Source organism: Podarcis liolepis (assembly GCF_965112155.1).
Source record: "Podarcis liolepis genome assembly, chromosome: 4".
Classification (NCBI taxonomy): domain Eukaryota; kingdom Metazoa; phylum Chordata; class Lepidosauria; order Squamata; family Lacertidae; genus Podarcis; species Podarcis liolepis.
In genome coordinates, this window is record NC_139558.1 from 66,646,748 (window position 1) to 66,665,428 (window position 18,681).

Sequence of the window (18,681 nt, forward strand, 5' to 3'; positions counted from 1 at the left end):
GTAATTGGTCACTTCAGGGTAACAGAGACAAAAGACTTCTTTTGAGGCAACTGTATTCCTGCCTTTGAGTGTTTGGGGAGGCAATCTTAATTGAGTCCACTATAACATCACATAGAAATATGTTTCCAGCTAAGCCAACAGTCCTTTCTATTTAGTGCTGCTTAGGGTCTCTTCTAAATAGATGCTTTAAACATTGTATAGGTATATAGTATATAGTATATAGTATGTATATAGTATGTATATTAGCTATAGGTACTATGTAGGGCCTTGGGGCACTTTTTTAAATGCATAGTATCATTTGAAACAAACTATTTTTTAAAAAAATCTTTATTTAAAAGTTGTGGGCACAGTTCTGCCCTTGCTAAGGTTATGGATAAATCAAACCACTGTTTGAAGTTGGCTTATTTCAGCTTGCCTGCATTCAAACCTAATGCTAAATTGCTGTTTGTTAAAGATGGAACCAATTGCGCATAGCCATGTCAGGGGATGGAAAGGAGTTGTGAAGTCTGAGGCATGTTCATATGACACTGAACCATAGTTTAGTGTTGTGTATGAATACAGCCTGTGTACAACTTTGAAAGTGAATTAGAATGTCTCCCAGCTGTGCATACTAACCATAATGAAATGTTTTGTTCCCCCCAATTTATTTTCTGTATAGATAAAAGAAGCCAATTTTTGGGGTTCTAACTTTGTTATGAGTGGTTCAGATTGTGGCCATATCTTTATCTGGGATCGGCATACTGCTGAGCACTTGATGCTGCTGGAAGCAGATAACCACGTGGTGAACTGTCTGCAGCCACATCCATTTGACCCAAGTAAGATTGTTTTTCTCTCTATAATTTACAGGCATATGCATAGCTTGTAGGGAAGCCCTTGAAAACACTTGGCTTCATCTATGTTCTACCAAAATGATAGGTTATTTTTAATAGTTTGCAGTCTGAAGGACCTTAGCTAATTTGTGAAGTGGATACTAATGAGAGATCTTGTCTTAAAGTTATCCTCATAGTCTGTTTCAGATCATTGCCTACATGTTGCAAATTATGCACATGTGAATGCTCCCTAGGGAATAGAAGTTCTAAGTGGAACATAAGAGTGAATTTAAAAGTGAAATTTTTCTAAGAAATTGGGGCCGCAGGGCGGGGTGCAACAAAGTGTGCCAACCACCAAATATTGTTTGTATTTGCAAATGTAAAATAATGGCTACTTAATATATTATTAAATTGTTTTAGTTCTAGCCTCATCAGGTATTGATTATGATATTAAAATCTGGTCCCCACTAGAAGAATCCAAAATCTTTAATCGGAAACTTGCTGACGAGGTAAGATGATATTCTGTAGTAACACTCCTATTTCTATAATTTTCTTTCCTGACAATATTGAAGTTGCTTTTGTTTGAGGAAGTTAATACTTTCTGTGCATCACTAATACCAATTTGTAACTTAGAAGAAAACAATAATTTCATAGATGTGTTGCCATAAAAAGACCAGTTCACAGTGTGAGATGTGTCACTGTTATTAGAGCATGGAACTAGATTCTATGGCACATGCAACATGGATTGAAATATAGTACAGTGGTACCTTGGGTTACAGACGCTTCGGGCTACAAACTCCACTAACCAGGAAGTGGTTGCTCCAGGTTAAGAACTTTGCCCCAGGATAAGAATGGAAATTGTGCACCAGCGGCACAGCGGCAGCAGGAAGCCCCATTAAAGAAAGCACGCCTCACTCAGGTTAAGAACCATTTCAGGTTAAGAATGGACGTCTGGAACGAATTCAGTTCTTAACCCGAGGTACTACTGTAAATTCTTTCCAGTAGCACCTTAAAGACCAACTAAGTTAGTTCTTGGTATGAGCTTTCGTGTGCATGCACACTTCTTCAGATACACTGAAACAGAAGTTGCCAGATCCTTCTATATAGTGAGAAGGTGGGGAGGGGTATTACTCAGAAGGGTGGTGGGAATGGGTGATTGGCAGATAGCGGAGATGAGCCTGTTGACGACTCTTAACGACTGCAATAGGTCTTACAGGAAAAGGCAAGGGGTGAGAAGGTGAAAAATGGCTTAGTCATGTAAGAATCCAATGTCTTTGTTCAGACCAGGTCTCTCCATGGTTTTAAGTTTGGTAATTTATTTATTTTTATTTTTATGTTTTTGTTTTTTATTTTTATTTTTTTTATTATTTTTTTTTTATTTTGACTATGGCAGATCAACACGGCTACCTATCTGTTACTGTAAATTCTGTTATAGAAGTGAACTGATCATGAATAGCCTCAAATTGTTAAAGAGTTGTGCGCACCAGTGAAACATGTATTGGGTAAAGAGAAGTCCTAGTGATACAGTGTTTATGTCAGATGCTCATATAATAGTGGCACATAAATATATACAACAAGCCTTATTTTCTAAATCTGCTCTGTTAAATTCTTGCTCAGTAACTATTTCACTTCCTCTCTACCCCCTACCCCAGGTTATAACTCGAAATGAATTAATGCTGGAAGAAACCAGAAACACAATCACTGTTCCAGCTTCTTTTATGCTAAGGATGTTGGCATCTTTGAACCATATAAGAGCGGGTAGGAAGATTCTACAGACACTTTTTACTGAATGAATTGATTTGTTACGGTCACAAACCAGAAATCACTTTTGACTAGATTTCTTGTGTGAGGTGTTTCATTTCAACTAGTTGCCATTTTGGGGCCAGACTGCTCAAAAGTTGTATTTTTCAATACAAAATTTTGGTTCCTGAAATTCGTTCTGATTGTGCAGATAAAATATCATGGATAGACTTTTAAAGGATGTGTTGTCAGTGTGTGAAAACAGGCAAGATCCAAGGATCCATAGGCATCCCCAGGTGGTGGAGACATCAGGCACCATCCTAATGCCTGGGCAAATTATCTGAATCAGAATTTTTAGCAGCTATTCATATTTCCCCCCCTACTGTGTTTCCATCATATTCGTAAAGGGGAGTATATATGTTCAGTATACCTTAAGCATTTCTACTTCATTCATCACTAGACCCTGGACAGTAGTTGAACAAAATGTCATTTTGTTTTCTGAATTGGAAAAATGGCTTTCAAATTGGTTCTGTCATTTAACAATTACTCCCATATTTTACAGACCGGCTGGAAGGAGACAGGTCTGAAGGATCTGGCCAAGAAAATGAAAACGAAGATGAAGAGTAATTGGCTCTTCTCTGAAAGCACCTAGACGTCATGAAATTTGTATAAGTCATGAATTATATTTTTCCTTACAAAGCTTTAGTGCAATTTTAAGGTTTTGCTTTTGAGTAACCTAACGTTTTGATTTTGAATGAATGTGTGCATGACTTGCAAAAGTGTGCAAGTAAAATAAGCAAAATATTTTTAAAATGTTTTGCAGTGTATGAGGGGTGCTAGAAAATGCGAAGTGCAATATTTTCCCTTAACTTGCAAACATGGGAGCTTGGATCAGTGTTTTAAAATAACTTACCTTATAGTGAAAACATTGGTTCAAATAAATTTCTATACCTGCTATTTGCATGTTTGTTGCTTTCTATTAAAAGATGTGGTTGTTTTACATTTGTGTTTGTCTTTTTCTGACCACTATGTGAGGAAATCAACACATCACATTCTCTACTGACTACAGAAATTTCAGTTTCCACCCTTCCCCACAGAAATCCTATTGGGGTTTGGAGACTTACATAACTTGTAAGTTGACTAGAACCTTATTCTGCCTTCTTAAAAGACATTTAAGTCAGAACTTTTATTTTATGTGCTAAAGTTAAATGTTTCATTTTAGGAATGTGTGACTATATAGTTTCTGAATTGCTTTGGAAGCTCTGATAAAAAGCAGCTTGTCATGCAGCACAGAAGACTGCTGTTGCAATACTCGACTGTGTGCACAGATCCAGCCATGTAGCCTTCTGGATCAAAGTCTGTTGGGAAAATGGGCTATATTGATGGTACTGTATCTTAATGCTAATAATAAGGCAGTGGGTGATGATAAGAATAAGATGATAATGATGATGATAATAATAATAATAATAATAATAATAATAATAATAATAATAATAATAATAATAATAATTAATAATATACCTCACCCATCTGGCTGGGTTTCCTCCTACCTAATTCCTAATTAAAACCACTTAAGTGTTTTTGCAAAAATTACTTATTTCTGAATAGTAGCTATTGGAAATGGAGACTACTGAAGATTACCTAAGAGTCACTATCCAGCCACCTTAATTCGGTACATCTACCATTAATTTGTTCAGTTTTCAGTCTAAAAAGTTGTCCTAAAATCCTACATCTTAGAGCAAGTTACCACAGAAACTTCTGTTCACCAGCTTAGAAAAACTTCATTTTTTGACTATGATGTTACTAAAATTTTATAACAAGGGCTATCATCTGATTAATAGTAATACAGTGGTACTTGGTTATCAAACTTAATCCATTCCAGAAGTTCGTTCCAAAACCAAAGCATTCCAAAACCAAGGCGCGCTTTCCCCATAGAAAGGAATGCAAAATGGATTAATCTGTTCCAGACTTCTAAAAACAACCCCTAAAACAGCAATTTAACATGAATTTTACTATCTAACGAGACCATTGATCCATAAAATGAAAGCAGTAATCAATGTACTATACTATAAAATAAATAAGACAGTATTGTAGATAATTAATTGTTTATTATTTTTTTTGTTACCTGTACTGATGATAGTCACTGTTTGGATTGGGGGGGAGGGGGCTTTTATCCATTTCCACAGTCGTACAATCGATCAATCAGTAGCTGAACTGGGTTCCACACAGTCACAAAAACAAATTAACTGAAAAAGCCCCAAAAAGAAAAACACAAAATAAATAGCAAAAAAGAGAAGTGCCAAACTTCATCCCTTCCAGAAGTCCGTTTGACTTCCGAAATGTTTGAAAACCAAGTTGCAGCTTCTGATTGGTGCAGGTGCCCTGGAAACAATAGCTGACAGCCGCATTGGATGTCCGACTTCCAAAAAATGTTTGAAAACCGGAACAATTCTGGGTTTTCGGCGTTTGAGAATCAAGGTGTTTGGGAACCTGGGTACCACTGTAGATGAATCATATCAATTTTAGTCAATTGTGTTCAGGTAAAAAATAAGTAGCTCTGAAGAAGTATACTTTTAATGTATTTTTAATCTTTTGTTGGAAGCTGCCCAGAGTGGCTGGGTATAAATAATAAATTATTATTATAAATAATAATTATTACTTTGATTAGATATCTTACAACAGGTACCATCTTAGAATAGGTGTTCCTTCCTAGGGAAGAATAGGAAATTCCTTTTTTAAGATGGTGTTTGCCATCTACAGTTTTGTTAGTACTTTTATTAAATCAGGAGCATCAAATTATTTAGTTTTGTTTTAATAGGTGACACCTTTTAAATCAATAATTTTAAAAAATACATTTACTATGTAAACTTTGTAGCCCTATTTAAAATCCAAACGAGTATCAAACTTTGACCCATTTTGCATGCAACGTTGAGCCAAGCCATGGCCTGGTGCAAACAAGCATTTTGTGGGTTCCCAGAGCAAAAATTGCCATTGCACCTCTCCTTTCCTGGTCCTGCCGCTCCTGCGCTACCAGGTCTAAGCCCATGGTTTGGCTTAGTATTATGGCTTACTAAACCACAAGCAGTAAACCCAAGAGCAAATCTTGGTTACAGCTTGTGGTTATAGCTTGTGGTTCATCTGGAATGAGACAAACCATGAGCCCAGGTTTGGGCCTAAACCAAACCATGGCTTAGCCCTGGGTAGTGCAACAACAGTGAGACCAAGTGAGTGCTGCCTATGATCTTCGCTCCAGGAATCTACATGTTTGCTCATTTGCACTAAGCCATAATTTGACTTAGTGTTATTAGCTGTGATTCTAAACATACTTGAATGGCAGTTTTATATGGGAATGAGATGGCCATCATGCTCTCCCTTAGGCGTATTGTTTGACACAAAATTTTGGTTCTAGCACTACAAGAACAAACCTCAGTCAACATTTAACTCAGCATTGGACTCTGCACTCCTCTGGTGTGGCCACAATAAATTTGGAAGCTTTCACTTCTGTTTTAGATTGACTGCAGTTTGCCATGTTTAAACCTTACACACTTTCCCCAACTAATCATTGTTAAATTTAACTGCTTCAGGGTTTGGATGATCTAATCTAAAACAAAAACAGAAGCTTGTGATATCATGGAGAAATATTGAATAGTAACAGGTTTCATCTGCCAGGCTTCTCTTCAGCTCATCAGAGGCACAGTTAGCTTCCTCTTCTATCATCAGTCACAAAATGTAATGACACAATCTGCTGACAAAAAGACAGGCATCACAGGAATTTACACTCATGGAAAGTTTCCAACCCAAATCCTCATTGTGAGATCTAAGCTGAAATTACAGGGTGGCAGGTGCTTAGGGAGTGACTGTAAAGCCAGATAGTAGTCCTTTTCCTACTCTGCTTCTGTACACTTCTAAGAACATCTGAAGGCTACTGTGAATGTGTGAAAAAGGTGCAAAGAACAAGAGAACATGGAATATCCATTGTTAATGAGATCTTCTATACTAAACTGAGGGACAAACTACTTACCTGGATGTACCTCAATTTCACACCTGGGTGTACTCTAAAATTTGGATTCTGTTATTCATAGCGCACTTGCAGGAATGTCCAAAATAAAATAACCTGTGGTTAAGGAAGAGCAGGACTGCGCCACTGGTCCTTACCCGAAGAAAAGCATGCTGCCATCCCCACCTTTGATATACAGTCACAAATTGTGATTGTGAGTTGTATGAAGAGGGGTCAGAGTAAAAATTTCATTAAACTCAAAACCACCCCTTCATCACAGGGCCACTCATACAATATAGTTGCTTAGTGGGGGGCCACTTGAAACTCTTAGTCGCTGCATCAAGGCTTGTTTCTGGACTACTATAAGTTGCTGCTAAGACTGGCAATGGTATGAAGATAAACCATGTACTGGGGACTGCCCATGTTGTAAGCAGGTACACAGACACAATGGACCACAGTATACCACAACTGTACTTCTGAGAGTGTCCATGGGATGGCTGCTTTATAAAAGCATAAATCCTATAAAACACCAGGATGGTGTACAACTATATCTAAATAAAACGTAAAAACAGCACAAAATCATTCAAATGCCTAGCTAATCAAGAAGATATGCCTATCACCATACAAAAGTCTTCAAGAGACACCTGACAGTCATAAACAAGGATGCCTGCTGAATCTCCACTGGAAGCATGTTTCACTGCAGGAATCTGCTGGAAGTACGTAAGACCAGCAACACTAAATGCCTGACTTCTGGTTGAGGCCAATTGAGTGCTTGTAACTTGAAGGAACCAGCCTCTGTTTGAAAAACAGCCAGGAATATTGTTTGGGGGGGGGGGGGCCTACAGATACAGTAGTTCAGTTCCTCTCTCTTGCTCATTTACCTTTGGAGATAGAAAAACATGCAAGCTGCATTCTGTCCAAATGCTCAGTAATAAGTGCTATAATTAAACAACAAAATGCAAACAGATAAGCCAAATTTAAAATGACACACAATACTATATTCCTAAAATGCTCATCAAGCAATACAGTAAGTCCTACCTCACCCCACTTAAAGATGGGCACCACACAGGAGGCAGAACTGGCTTATGGGAGAAGGATTAATCCCCTAAATATTTCTCATTCTCAAACAGGCTCCCCCCCCCCCCCCTTTGAGTGTTGTTGTTTTTTTAAAACCTATTTGCAGTGGTGAGGCCTAGTAAGGTGAAAGTATGTGGAAACAGCCCTTTTGGTAATTTGAGGATTAATGCTTGGAAGAGCAGCCCCACTGCCTCCTATGGGAGTGTGGGAAGAACTTGCGGTGGTGATTAAAGTGACTGTTTAGCTGTGGAGAGGCTGTAGGCCTAAATAGTTTCTATCCAGAATAAAAGGCAGGTTTTCCCCTTGAGATGCTGAATCTCCATAAAAACCCTATATGAAAACTCTATATTCTCCTGAGGAAGCAGCAACCACTTCCCTCATGTGTGAAAAGGACAAAGAAGCACTCTTAAGGCTAAGCAGTTTCAGTAAGTACAAAATGGTAAGTAAGGGCCGCTCTGACCCCTTCATCTTGAGCATACAACTTCATCTTTTGCAGCAGGGGTGAGAGAACCTGTGGCATTAGCCCACCATTAGCCAAACACCTGACATCATATGATATGAGTGAGGTTTGCCCCAAACGGCCTTAAAAGCCAAATTCAGAGGCCTGGCAGTTTCCTCTCCCTACATGTCCTTAGCCTGCTTTTCCCTACAGCAAGGATAACAGCAGTGGATACTTTTTTCTGTCTCTTATTGCTCTTTAATGTCTCTTTATGATAATAATTTTTGGTTAATTCATTCTGAGTTCAGGTAACCCTCTCTGTGCAAATGGGAATTGGTAGGTGGATTAGGAGAATGTAAACTTTCCCCTGCCTGATGATTCTCTCCTGAAATTGCTTTCTGGAGCTTGTTTTTAAATAGCTTTTTCCATGGCTGGGATCCAAAACTGGCAGCTAGCTGGGGGTGGCATTTACAGCAGAGACATTTTTGGTATAGGGGGGGAATATAGGCCTCATAAAAACATGACTACCGTACTGTTTACCCTGATTCCAGAACAGACCGTTTATCTGAATTTGGATCCTTGAGGAACTCCACAATTACTGCCCACTGTAATTATTATTTTTTCTGTTTATTTCTGTCTTCTTGTTTTTTAATCCATTACTAATATTTAGGAACACCTATCCTCTTATTCCATGACTACTAAGAATTCCTAATGCTTTCAGAGACAAATCTGCAGGTTTGCTCTGCTAATCTGCATGGGATCCCTTTATTACTCCCTGGAAATACAAATCACATTTCCAGATATGGAAGATAGTGCTGTGGATCAGCTCTTGTTTTTTGCATATCAGTATTCTGCTGGTAGGGTCTTCTTGTTGCATGCATTGAATAAGACATTCCTACTCTACACAGAAGAGGATTACTGAACAACAGTATATGTAATTTGTAATCTGTTGTAGTATGTTTTCTTGTGTGTGTCCCCGCCTTTAGTATCAGGAATCAGCTGTTGTTTTTGGCAGTCCTCTGGGAAAGCTTCTTTCATTAAGCTTTTCCGTGCTAGCATCTATCAGGCACACAATGTTATCATATTGTAATGTTGCCTGTGTGTCCAGTCAAAATTACATCTATTCAGCTAAAATCTAGATAGATACAAGGAGCCAGCTACATTACTCAGGTTACCATTTTTGTTACAAAGCAATTTTCAATCAGAACAAATTTGGCTCTGTGTAGGGCTTGCCGATCAAGAAGGTTGGTGGTTTGAATCCCCGCGATGGGGTGAGCTCCCGTTGTTCGGTCCCAGCTCCTGCCCACCTAGAGTTTGAAAGCACGTCAAGTGCAAGTAGATAAATAGGTACCGCTCCAGCAGGAAGGTAAACGGCATTTCCGTGTGCTGCTTTGATTTGCCAGAAGCGGCTTAGTCATGCTGGCCACATGACCTGGAAGCTGTCTGTGGACAAACGCTGGCTCCCTCAGCCTATAGAGCGAGATGAGCTCCACAACCCGAGTTGTCTGCAACTGGACCTAATGGTTTACGTTTACCTTTAGGTAAGCTTTAAACATTCTTTGGTTGTTGTAATTTCTCTTAGTTCTGCAGCCTACCTCCAACTTTTTGAACACTATCTGCCCTCTCTGAGAGATTTTAGAAAATACAAGAAAACAATATGTCCCCTTAGTCTAAAATTCTTTTCTTTCGCTACTTCATTGCAAGTTTTCATATAAAAGAAATAGCTTTTAATTCTCAAGCTGCTTTTTAAACCTTCAATACTTCCTCAGACCAGACCAGACCAGACCAGACCATGATGAAGCAGGCATATAAGAGACTCAGAAAAGAATCCAGTATGCCAAAGTTGAACAACCCTTAAAAATATCTTGTGTATTTTTCATGTATTAGTGTGTATTTCTGTTGATGCTGCTGTCGACGTGACTGTAAATAGGTGGATAGTAGTTATTGCAGATTACTGAATTCAGAATAAAAGGGAGCAGGGTCTTTGCGTGTGCTCACAAGTATCTGAAGTTCAATTCACTGTCTAGCTAGGCAGGGTGAGGAGGGCATTTGGAATACATTTTTGTGTTTCCCTAGTAACACACTAAGATTATGTTGCCAGCTTCAGCCGCATCTGGCATGTTCTGTTCACAAGCACCGTCCATCTTAAGCCATTCATTTTTATTTAACAGTAATAAAAAAATGCCTTACGGATTCAGATCAGGAAGGTGTATAAGCCGCTGTAGAGTTTCACACGCCACCATCAGATTTACATCTCCCCCTAATATTACCTTTGTTTTAAAACAGTTTACTTGATATGCTGCCTTGTGCAGAAAGTAACTGAGAGGATTTAGGGATGAAATTAATTCAGTGATTGGACTTGCTAAAGCAGAAAGATGAAGCATCTTGGATTTAGAAGCAAAATAGCTTCACAAAATACTTGCTCAACCCATGTGATTTCCCCCTACTTCAGCACTAATATCTGATTATATGAAAATGCACAGCTGCTATGACTTCAAAGAAAATGAGAAACTCGGAGCAAGTCAAAACCCAGTCTTACAGTTTTAGAAACATCACCAACTGAATTAAAAATGCCTCTGCTCATCTTCAAAAACTTGTGACTTTATTAATTTTGTACTGCAAAGGTACTAGTGAGGCTTTCAACAAATGTTGCAGTGGGAGTGTTCCTGTCAATGTTCTAGCCAACTGACTAAACCCTCTTCTAGGAAGCTCCACTCCCTGCCCTTGACCCTGAAGCTTGCTCATTTTTAACTGGGCTGTTTTGGGGTGTCCTCCCTCCCTAAATTAAGAGGGGTTTTTTGGTAAGGATTTTTTAAAAACTTCTGCCAACTTGGGGTTTCTTCCAAATCTGCTGATAACTCATTTTTGTGTGCATGGAGGAAGCTGTTTTTAAAATGAGGATTCAAACTTGGGAAATGAATTCATTATTGGTAGGATATCCAAAGTACCAAAATTCATGTATCTGTCCAAACAGTGGTCTTCTGCTTGCTTGCTTTCTTTTAAAAAAATTGTATGCTGCTTGTCTGTAGGGACCTGTCAAACTGTTATTTGCAACATGCTGTGTACATAAATGGCATTATATAAACAACTAAATGAAATTTTCTGACTGATATGTATTATAAACCAGGGGTTGTGCAAAAACTTTTTGGACAAGTGCACACATTTCAAATTTCAGAGAGTTCTGGAAGCACCAGATTTTACAAGCAGATTTGTGATGCTGTTGCTGCCTAATAGCAAAAGGGTATGTTCCTCAGTACCAGGAAAAATATGCAAGGTAGCCACACCACACTCACTTTCATTTTACATAAATCACTTAAAAAGTACTTACACATTTTGCCTCATAACTTTCTTGAAAAATATAGTCAAACCCCCTGCAACGGATGAAACTCAGCTAAAGCATGCGTGACAGATGGCCGTCCAACCTCTGCTTAAAAACCTCCAAGGAAGGAGGGAGACTATTCCACTGTCCTGAGGGAGACAGTTCCACTGTTGAACAGCTCTTACTGTCAGATGTTTAGTTGGAATCTCTTTTCTTATAACTTGAAGTCAATGGCTCTGAGAAGCCCACAAACAACACACAAGGGCTGTTGTTCCCAGCTACTGATATTCAGAGGCCTTTGATCTTGGATGTAGCATGTAACCATTATGACTAGCAGTCATCCATGAATTTGTCAGATATTTTTCTAAAGCTATCTAAGGCTGGTAGACATCACCACATCTTGTAGCAGTAAATTCGATAACCATGTATTGTGTGAAGAAGTCTATCCTGAATCCTCTACCATTCAGCTTCATTAGATAATGCTGGAACGATTAATTCAATTATCTTCAAGAAAGAGGGAGAGAAACCTCGTGTGTGTCCACACCAGGCTTCTCCCCTTATTGGCCTTTGTCTATGATAAACTAATTAATGCTAGTTGAATATGAGTATGATGATCTATTCCTGAATTATTGGTATAGCTATATTTGACTTGCATTCTTTGTAGGCATAAGATTCAGCTCCTGCACTATCACAGTTAGTTCACATTAGCTCTTCTGGAGCAGAGCTTTCCAAACTTTTCATGTTGGCAACACACTTTTTAGACATGCGCCATTTCATGACACAGTAATTCAGATTTACTAACCCCTTTCCAGCCCTGGGAGAAGCATGGGGAGCATTTGCACGACACACCTACACACTGCAGCTGACACACTAACGTGCTGTGACACACAGTTTGGAAAGCTCTGTTCTAGATGCTTCTGTGCAAGCACAGGCCTATCACCAGTTCTATGGGGAACCCTCATATTGTGTGAAATGGAATCCAGAACACAAATTCCTGCTTCCAACCAGATTTGGGAAATAGTTACAGATGTTCAATTTCAAACTGACTATCCAGGCCAAAAAATCTAGTTCCTGCAAATAATTTGAATCCAATGCTCACTAACTGTTTTTATCTGGACCAGCTTTTGCTGTCAAGAGTTGAGCTGATAAGACATTAAGATTGTGCTTATAACACATCTCTACAATTCAGTATTTGTCTCATTTGAATAGTTATTTACATATATGTTTGCTTTTAAATTGTTCACCTGCCACACATCCTAGGTATAGAGAAAACAACAAATTAATCTAAGCATTTGTGGAATTAATTTCATTCTTTGTTTCAGCCCCCACACCCACGCAGGCGTGCGGATGTTTTGGTCGATAATTTCCATTTGTAGGACTGCCACAGAATATGTTATATCCTTAAAAGCTAAGCATTATGAGCTTTGCATGAGGGAAAAGTGAAGGGATAAAGTTAAGAAAACATTTTAATGGTAGCACAAAGCCAGATGTTCAATTTTATTTTATTTTTGTATTTGGGTAGTGGGGGAACGATCAATGGCTGACTCATTATAATCATTGTCCATTAAGTTGCATTTATATGTCAACACAAAAAAACCTTCTCTTAGGAATCATTACAGCAGAAAGATTAACCTGCTTTGGCGATTTATATTGATATTATGTCCTGCTCTGGTACCATTTTCTCCCCAGATTAGAAAAAGAGAACACTATACAGAATCAGCCTGAGGGTTGGATGTGCTAATTTCTGTGCATAGATCCAAACTGAGAATTAACCACTGTAGTTTAAAAAGAAGTATAATACATGCCACCAAAGTGAGGGAGACTGTAATCAGATGACCTGTATGCCTGCTCAGTCTGCTGTCCAAGTGCTAGCAGCTGATGGACAGCTTCAAAGTCCCTTCTCTCCCTTCTTATGGTTCTATATCTTTAAATAGCCCTTCAAACAGAGCACATGTGTTCATCCTAGCTGAGGGATACATTAACATTCTAGCCCTGGATGCACTAAAGAAAGCAAACCAGTTTGGATACCTTGAAGCAACTGAGACAGGCACAGTGTTTTGTAGCCTGGAAGGTTCTATAAGCTTTTGATGGTCATTTCTGTTTAGGAAGTGTAACATCTAACCACATGGCTCATAGACTCCATTACAACAGGGTGCTGGACTAAATGCCTTTGGTCTAATCCAGCAGGGTTCTTAAATAAAATTTCAAGCTCTGTCTTCAAAACCAAATAATACTCTTGGTCAACAAGGAAGTAGTACAGTTGAACTGCATCAGCAGATGCAGCTGAAAACATGAAACTGTCGAGTCAGGTCATTGGCCCTTCTGACCCAGTACTGTTTCTTCTGACCTGTAGCGGCTCTCCAAAATCTCATTAAGAGGGTATTTCTCAGCCCTGCTGCCAGCCCATGCTGGAGATGCCAAGAACTGCACTGAGGACCTTGTACGTTCAGTGTGTTCTCTATAACTGAGCTTTGGCTCCTTCTAAGTTCTGATTTGTACGAGTCAGAGGATGCGACTGGCTGCAAACGTTGGGATTTACTGAATAAATGAAAACTTGTAAAAATGCTTTGGTAAAAGTACATCATAACTGAAAGCAGCAGCTTCCTCCCCAAAACCTCTCATAAATTTATTACCACTTAATCAGGAAAACTGTAATTTGTCCTCAGATGTGGACTATAAATACCATTTCCACACACATTTCACCACTAGTGTGTGTGTTTGCATGGGTGTATTCTTAGATCTAACCAACAGCTCTGCTTTACTTACTTTCAGAAGGAGAAACCTTAATAGCTCCAAGATTCCAATGAATTGCCAAACACTTCATCATCATCTAGTTTCCCAGTCGAGACAAATGCTTGTTACCCTATAATGCAGCCAGAGATAATTTTTGCCATCTATGCTACTTACACAATTTAAGCATTTTTATTGATGGGCTGAAAATGATTTTCTGCATATGCGGTAAGTAAGCTTAATTTTCTGATCTTTTCTCATTAATCACAGATTTTCATAGGGTAATGAAAGCTCTTTTTTCCTTGTGGTGCTGTGTGGGATTAAAGGGATTAAATGTTTGACATCACTCTTTTGTCTGTGCAAGAGCTCCACTGAAGAGTACAGTGAGTGGGTGTTAAAACACTGGACTAAGAACACACCCAGAGACAACGAAAGAATGGATGAAAATGGGAATAAGTTAAATATATTGTTTTGCTTAATAGAGTCCTAAAGGGAAAACTGCAGCATCTGGATAGCAACACCATAAGATGTGGTATGATGCGGATTTTAAGGATTTATAAAATTTCAAGAATAAGTGGATACTTCGAAGAAGAATGAAAACTGGGATGTTTTTGCCTCTCTTATATTGCAGTGCCTCATATTATTTGCATCCTCTTCATCGTATGTTGTTTCTTAATAACTGGAGAATGAAAGCTTACTAATGTGGGCTGATTGAATCGGTTTTACTCCTGTGACTTGAAGACATGATCCTTGCAATAAAACTGTTGCTCCTCACCTGTATATGGCCTACTTCTCTTTTAATCAGTCACAGTGATCATCATCATCATTACCACCACCACCATCCTCAAAGGTCATTCATGAAAAGACATAACAGGTGAGCAAAATGGTCACTGGGCATCATGGCTGCTGTTCTGTTTATGTACACTCTGTATGTCTGCCGCCATCCCAAAGATGACTTGCTCTTGGTTTGATCGGAAGGACTGTTCTTGTGTGCATCGAGGAACAGAAACAGAACAATGCATTCATATAAACTAAGCTATTAAAATTTCCTTTTCTACATTTCATATATGTATATTGTGCATGGTCCTATATATAGCATATAGTGATTTATATGTGATTTATTATTTACAATAATTATTGGGTGCAAAAATACAGTAATGGAAAGTACGAGATGTAAAATGCTAAAAAGCTAAGGTGATTGTTTATAAAAGCTTATTTCTTTTCTGTATGACATATTTAGTTCTAAGCCAGTGTTATATATAATTTTTGTGTTACATTTGTTTCCCTAAATGTCAGTGGTAGTAGCTATTTGTTTCTAAAAACAAAGAAAGTATATAATTAGGATTTTTAAAAACCAGTCTCAAATCTGATTTTAATCATGTTACAGGAGCCTTTCATTTGGAATATAGTTAACTGTGTTCTAATACGTGGAATTATTTTATCAGCATCTCTAAATCCCAGCCTTTAAGCTAGTTAATATATTTTATTCAGTTTCTAGTTGAATTCCTGAACTTAGACTTTTGCTGTACATTGCAGTTTTAGAACACAGTATCCAGGAAAATGAGAGCTAATCCTAGTCACAAGAAATATAATTCAGTTTGGGAGCTGTATGCTTTGTGCAGGAAGAACAAAATATAGAGCTTTTCAATGATGTTTCCAACAGATTGTGCTCATAAACCACAATCTAGCGAGAGTCGACAATTTTCAGAAGTAGGTTGTTATATATAGCTTGCTTCCTTTTCTCTTCCTCAAGCATCCGCTTCCAAAGCCTGCTTCAGGTGGGAGAATAGATAAATACTGATCACCTGGGGAGAGGGAAATGTGGGAGGAGGCAATCACCTCATTGTTTGTTAGTCAGAGGGAGGCTTTATGCATGTGGCACTAGACATGTATAGTTTGACATTTTCCCCAACGTTGTCTGAAATGGAAGAAAATATTTAAGTAAATGCAAGTAGAGATTACATAATAATGGATGTATTTATGAAAATTCAGGGGCTTGTCATGACCCCTGAGGTGAAGAGCTTAGTTCTAGACACAAAGGTTACTGCTATTTAATGTATTTTGTGAAATGAATCTGTTATCTTGGATTTTTTACCAGTGGAGAAGATACTGCAGTTAAAAGGCAGGCCAGTGCCAGGTTTAACTTTGGACCAAGCTAGACCTGATGACAAATGCACCTTTGCATTTAATGTGTACATTAAAAAAAATGCAAATAGTATCAGATGAGGGGGTGCACAGCTGGACAAACCCTATGTAGTCTTATTTAGGGATATATTTCTCACCATGATTATTTGGTGTAGGATCTTATAACTGTGTCTAACCTTTGTCATCATTTTGTCATCAGCATACCTGGTCATCTAAAATGAGATACAGAAAACATCTGGCACAAAACATCTTGAAACAGGGTATATATAATGTGGGACACCACACCTTTTATGAATAACGAACTAAAGGCATTCATTGTGGAGTAGAGTTATCTACTGGCCAAGATGAAAGTCATTGGAAGCTCTGGAAATGCAGTGGAGTTAGTGTTTGTTCAATGGAATATTGTGGAGTTGGTGATGCTTATTTCACAGAGCTGGAATATTTTGAAATAAGGCAAACTTTTTGACATTTAGGGAACCACCCTAGAACAGGTGTGATAATCTGATATTTATGGAGGGAAAGCATCTAGGTGGGGAGACCAGGGCATCCTTTTGAAGAGTGCTAGCTATAGTGCTTTGTGTGGAAGACTGTAACTCAGGGGTTACAGGAATATCTGCTTTGCATGCAGAAGATCTAAAGTTCAATCCCTGCCACCCCCAGTTAAAATTATTAGGTAGCCGGTGACAAGAGCAATCTCCTCCTGAAACCCTTAAGTGCTGTTATCAGTCCAAGTATATAATACTGGGCTAACTCAACAAGTAGCCTCTTCTGATGCAAGACATCTTCCTGCTAACTCATGCAGTTATAAGTGAAGTCAGCATTTTTCCATGATCCTATTTAGGGAGCAATCCTAACTTCCCTGAGTGAGCAACTGAGGGGCTGCTGGATGTTGCAGACCTCCCTCTTGGTTCACAGAGGTCACAGACGGATGAAGTCTGTTGTTTCTGGAGGTTTCCTTAGTGCAGCAGCAGAAAGCCAGCCAATATTTCTCTTTCACGGTCTGTGTTCCAATTTGTGGTATGAGAATAGAAAGGACATGTTGGGGTGGATAGGAGGCCTTAGATCAGCAGGATCCAACGCCCTCCTGTTCTCCCAACACATGCATCAAAAGGGGGGGGGGAACTGTAGCCTTAGAAACCAATGGGACCAATGAGAGGGTTTTTTTTAATATCTGAGGATAGGTTAGAAGGTGCCCCTATCTTTAATTTGGTAGGGATTAAGAAGTGGTAGTTTCTTCACCATGGAGTCCCCCCCCCCGCCCGCCCCTATAGGATTGCTCTGCCCGTCATATTAATTTCAGACACAGCTGTGAGTTTAAAACCAAAATGTTAATTCAAAGTAAGGCTGCAAGGCAACATGGTGGCATCCCTGAAGCCCATTGTCTGCTGCTTATGACACATCTGTGTGTATATATGGGTTACTCAATACTTCCTAGAACTTCCAGTGGTGAACTCAAGCTCTCAGTTCATTCACAATTTTCCTCTGAAAGAGCCACAGCAGTCCTGATTACGTAAGCCAAATGCTCCGCTTAACTCAGGATTTGCAGAGTAAGTTGGAGCCATAATAAAGAAATCAATTTCTAAGTACTCATTATATTAACATTCAGTTACGTGCGACCAGGAATGACCTTTGGGGGGGGGGGTTGAGCATGTGACTCTAAAAGGCTCTCATGTGACATAGCTAGCACCGGAGATTTGGGATATAGAATCCAAGTGATCAAATTGATATGCACTAAGGACACAATCCTCTAGCGATGACTCTGTGACTGAGTTCCAGTTAAATTAACAGAAAATATGGACAAGCTAGGAAATACACAAGTGACAGGAAAGTGGAGGTAGTAATTTAGAGGCTCTTCCAAGGGCTTTTCCAGACACACTGATGTCCAGTTGATATTGTATTGTATGAAAGATCCAGAAACCTGTCCGTTGCCATGATTGGCCCAACCATAGAAGTGAACTAGGCAACTGCCTTGAGTGCCAGCATTTCAGGGTGCCTGTTTCAGTAATGCTGTTTGTCCTGGGGAAAGAGCTACTGCCAATACTTTTTGTCCATTCTCTGGATGACATTGGCTGCATTCCATGGGGTTTGACTAAGGGGTTTCTGATCACCATTGGTGATGAATTCACAGTTGTTAAAAATGAATGTGAGAAAACAAGGCTGCTTTCCTTAATGTGCTGCCGTTATACTGCTTAGCATACAGGAAGAAACAAGGGGGGGGGTATATTTTATTTTGCCCAGGGCAGCAAGAAACTCTGGCTTGGCTCTGGCATTCCATTAAAGGAGTACTTTTGATGTACCTGAGACCTTGGGCAACCACCGACAGAATAGATAATACTGGTCCTGATGGACAAAAGGTGCTTTCAGAAAGGAGCTTATATAAAAAAAACAGAGAAAGGACAATAATAGCCAGTCATGCTTAGAGGCA

The 18,681-nt window shown here is 39.0% G+C and overlaps 2 protein-coding genes across 21 annotated transcripts in view; both read left to right on the plus strand.

Moving 5' to 3' along the window:
* Positions 1 to 3,549, plus strand: part of DCAF6 (DDB1 and CUL4 associated factor 6) — a 44,662-nt gene extending 41,113 nt beyond the window's left edge. For all 10 annotated transcript variants that reach the window (XM_083498590.1, XM_083498593.1, XM_083498596.1 and 7 more), the window contains 4 exons: positions 659 to 815; positions 1,230 to 1,318; positions 2,462 to 2,567; positions 3,112 to 3,549. In XM_083498590.1, the coding sequence (XP_083354716.1) occupies positions 659 to 815; positions 1,230 to 1,318; positions 2,462 to 2,567; positions 3,112 to 3,176 (417 nt within the window). In that variant the 3' untranslated portion in view covers positions 3,177 to 3,549. The remainder of the gene's footprint in view (positions 1 to 658; positions 816 to 1,229; positions 1,319 to 2,461; positions 2,568 to 3,111) is intronic.
* A 3,628-nt stretch (positions 3,550 to 7,177) lies between these two features.
* Positions 7,178 to 18,681, plus strand: part of GABRR3 (gamma-aminobutyric acid type A receptor subunit rho3) — a 30,921-nt gene continuing 19,417 nt past the window's right edge. Inside the window, exons 1-4 of one of the 11 annotated variants that reach the window (XM_083498669.1) lie at positions 7,823 to 8,062; positions 9,466 to 9,603; positions 14,154 to 14,339; positions 14,476 to 14,985. In XM_083498669.1, the coding sequence (XP_083354795.1) occupies positions 14,855 to 14,985 (131 nt within the window). In that variant the 5' untranslated portion in view covers positions 7,823 to 8,062; positions 9,466 to 9,603; positions 14,154 to 14,339; positions 14,476 to 14,854. Of the gene's footprint in view, positions 7,263 to 7,692; positions 8,063 to 9,375; positions 9,604 to 14,153; positions 14,340 to 14,475; positions 14,986 to 18,494; positions 18,583 to 18,681 lie in introns of those variants that run through there. The other 10 variants (XM_083498672.1, XM_083498668.1, XM_083498673.1 and 7 more) reach the window with 10 other exon arrangements.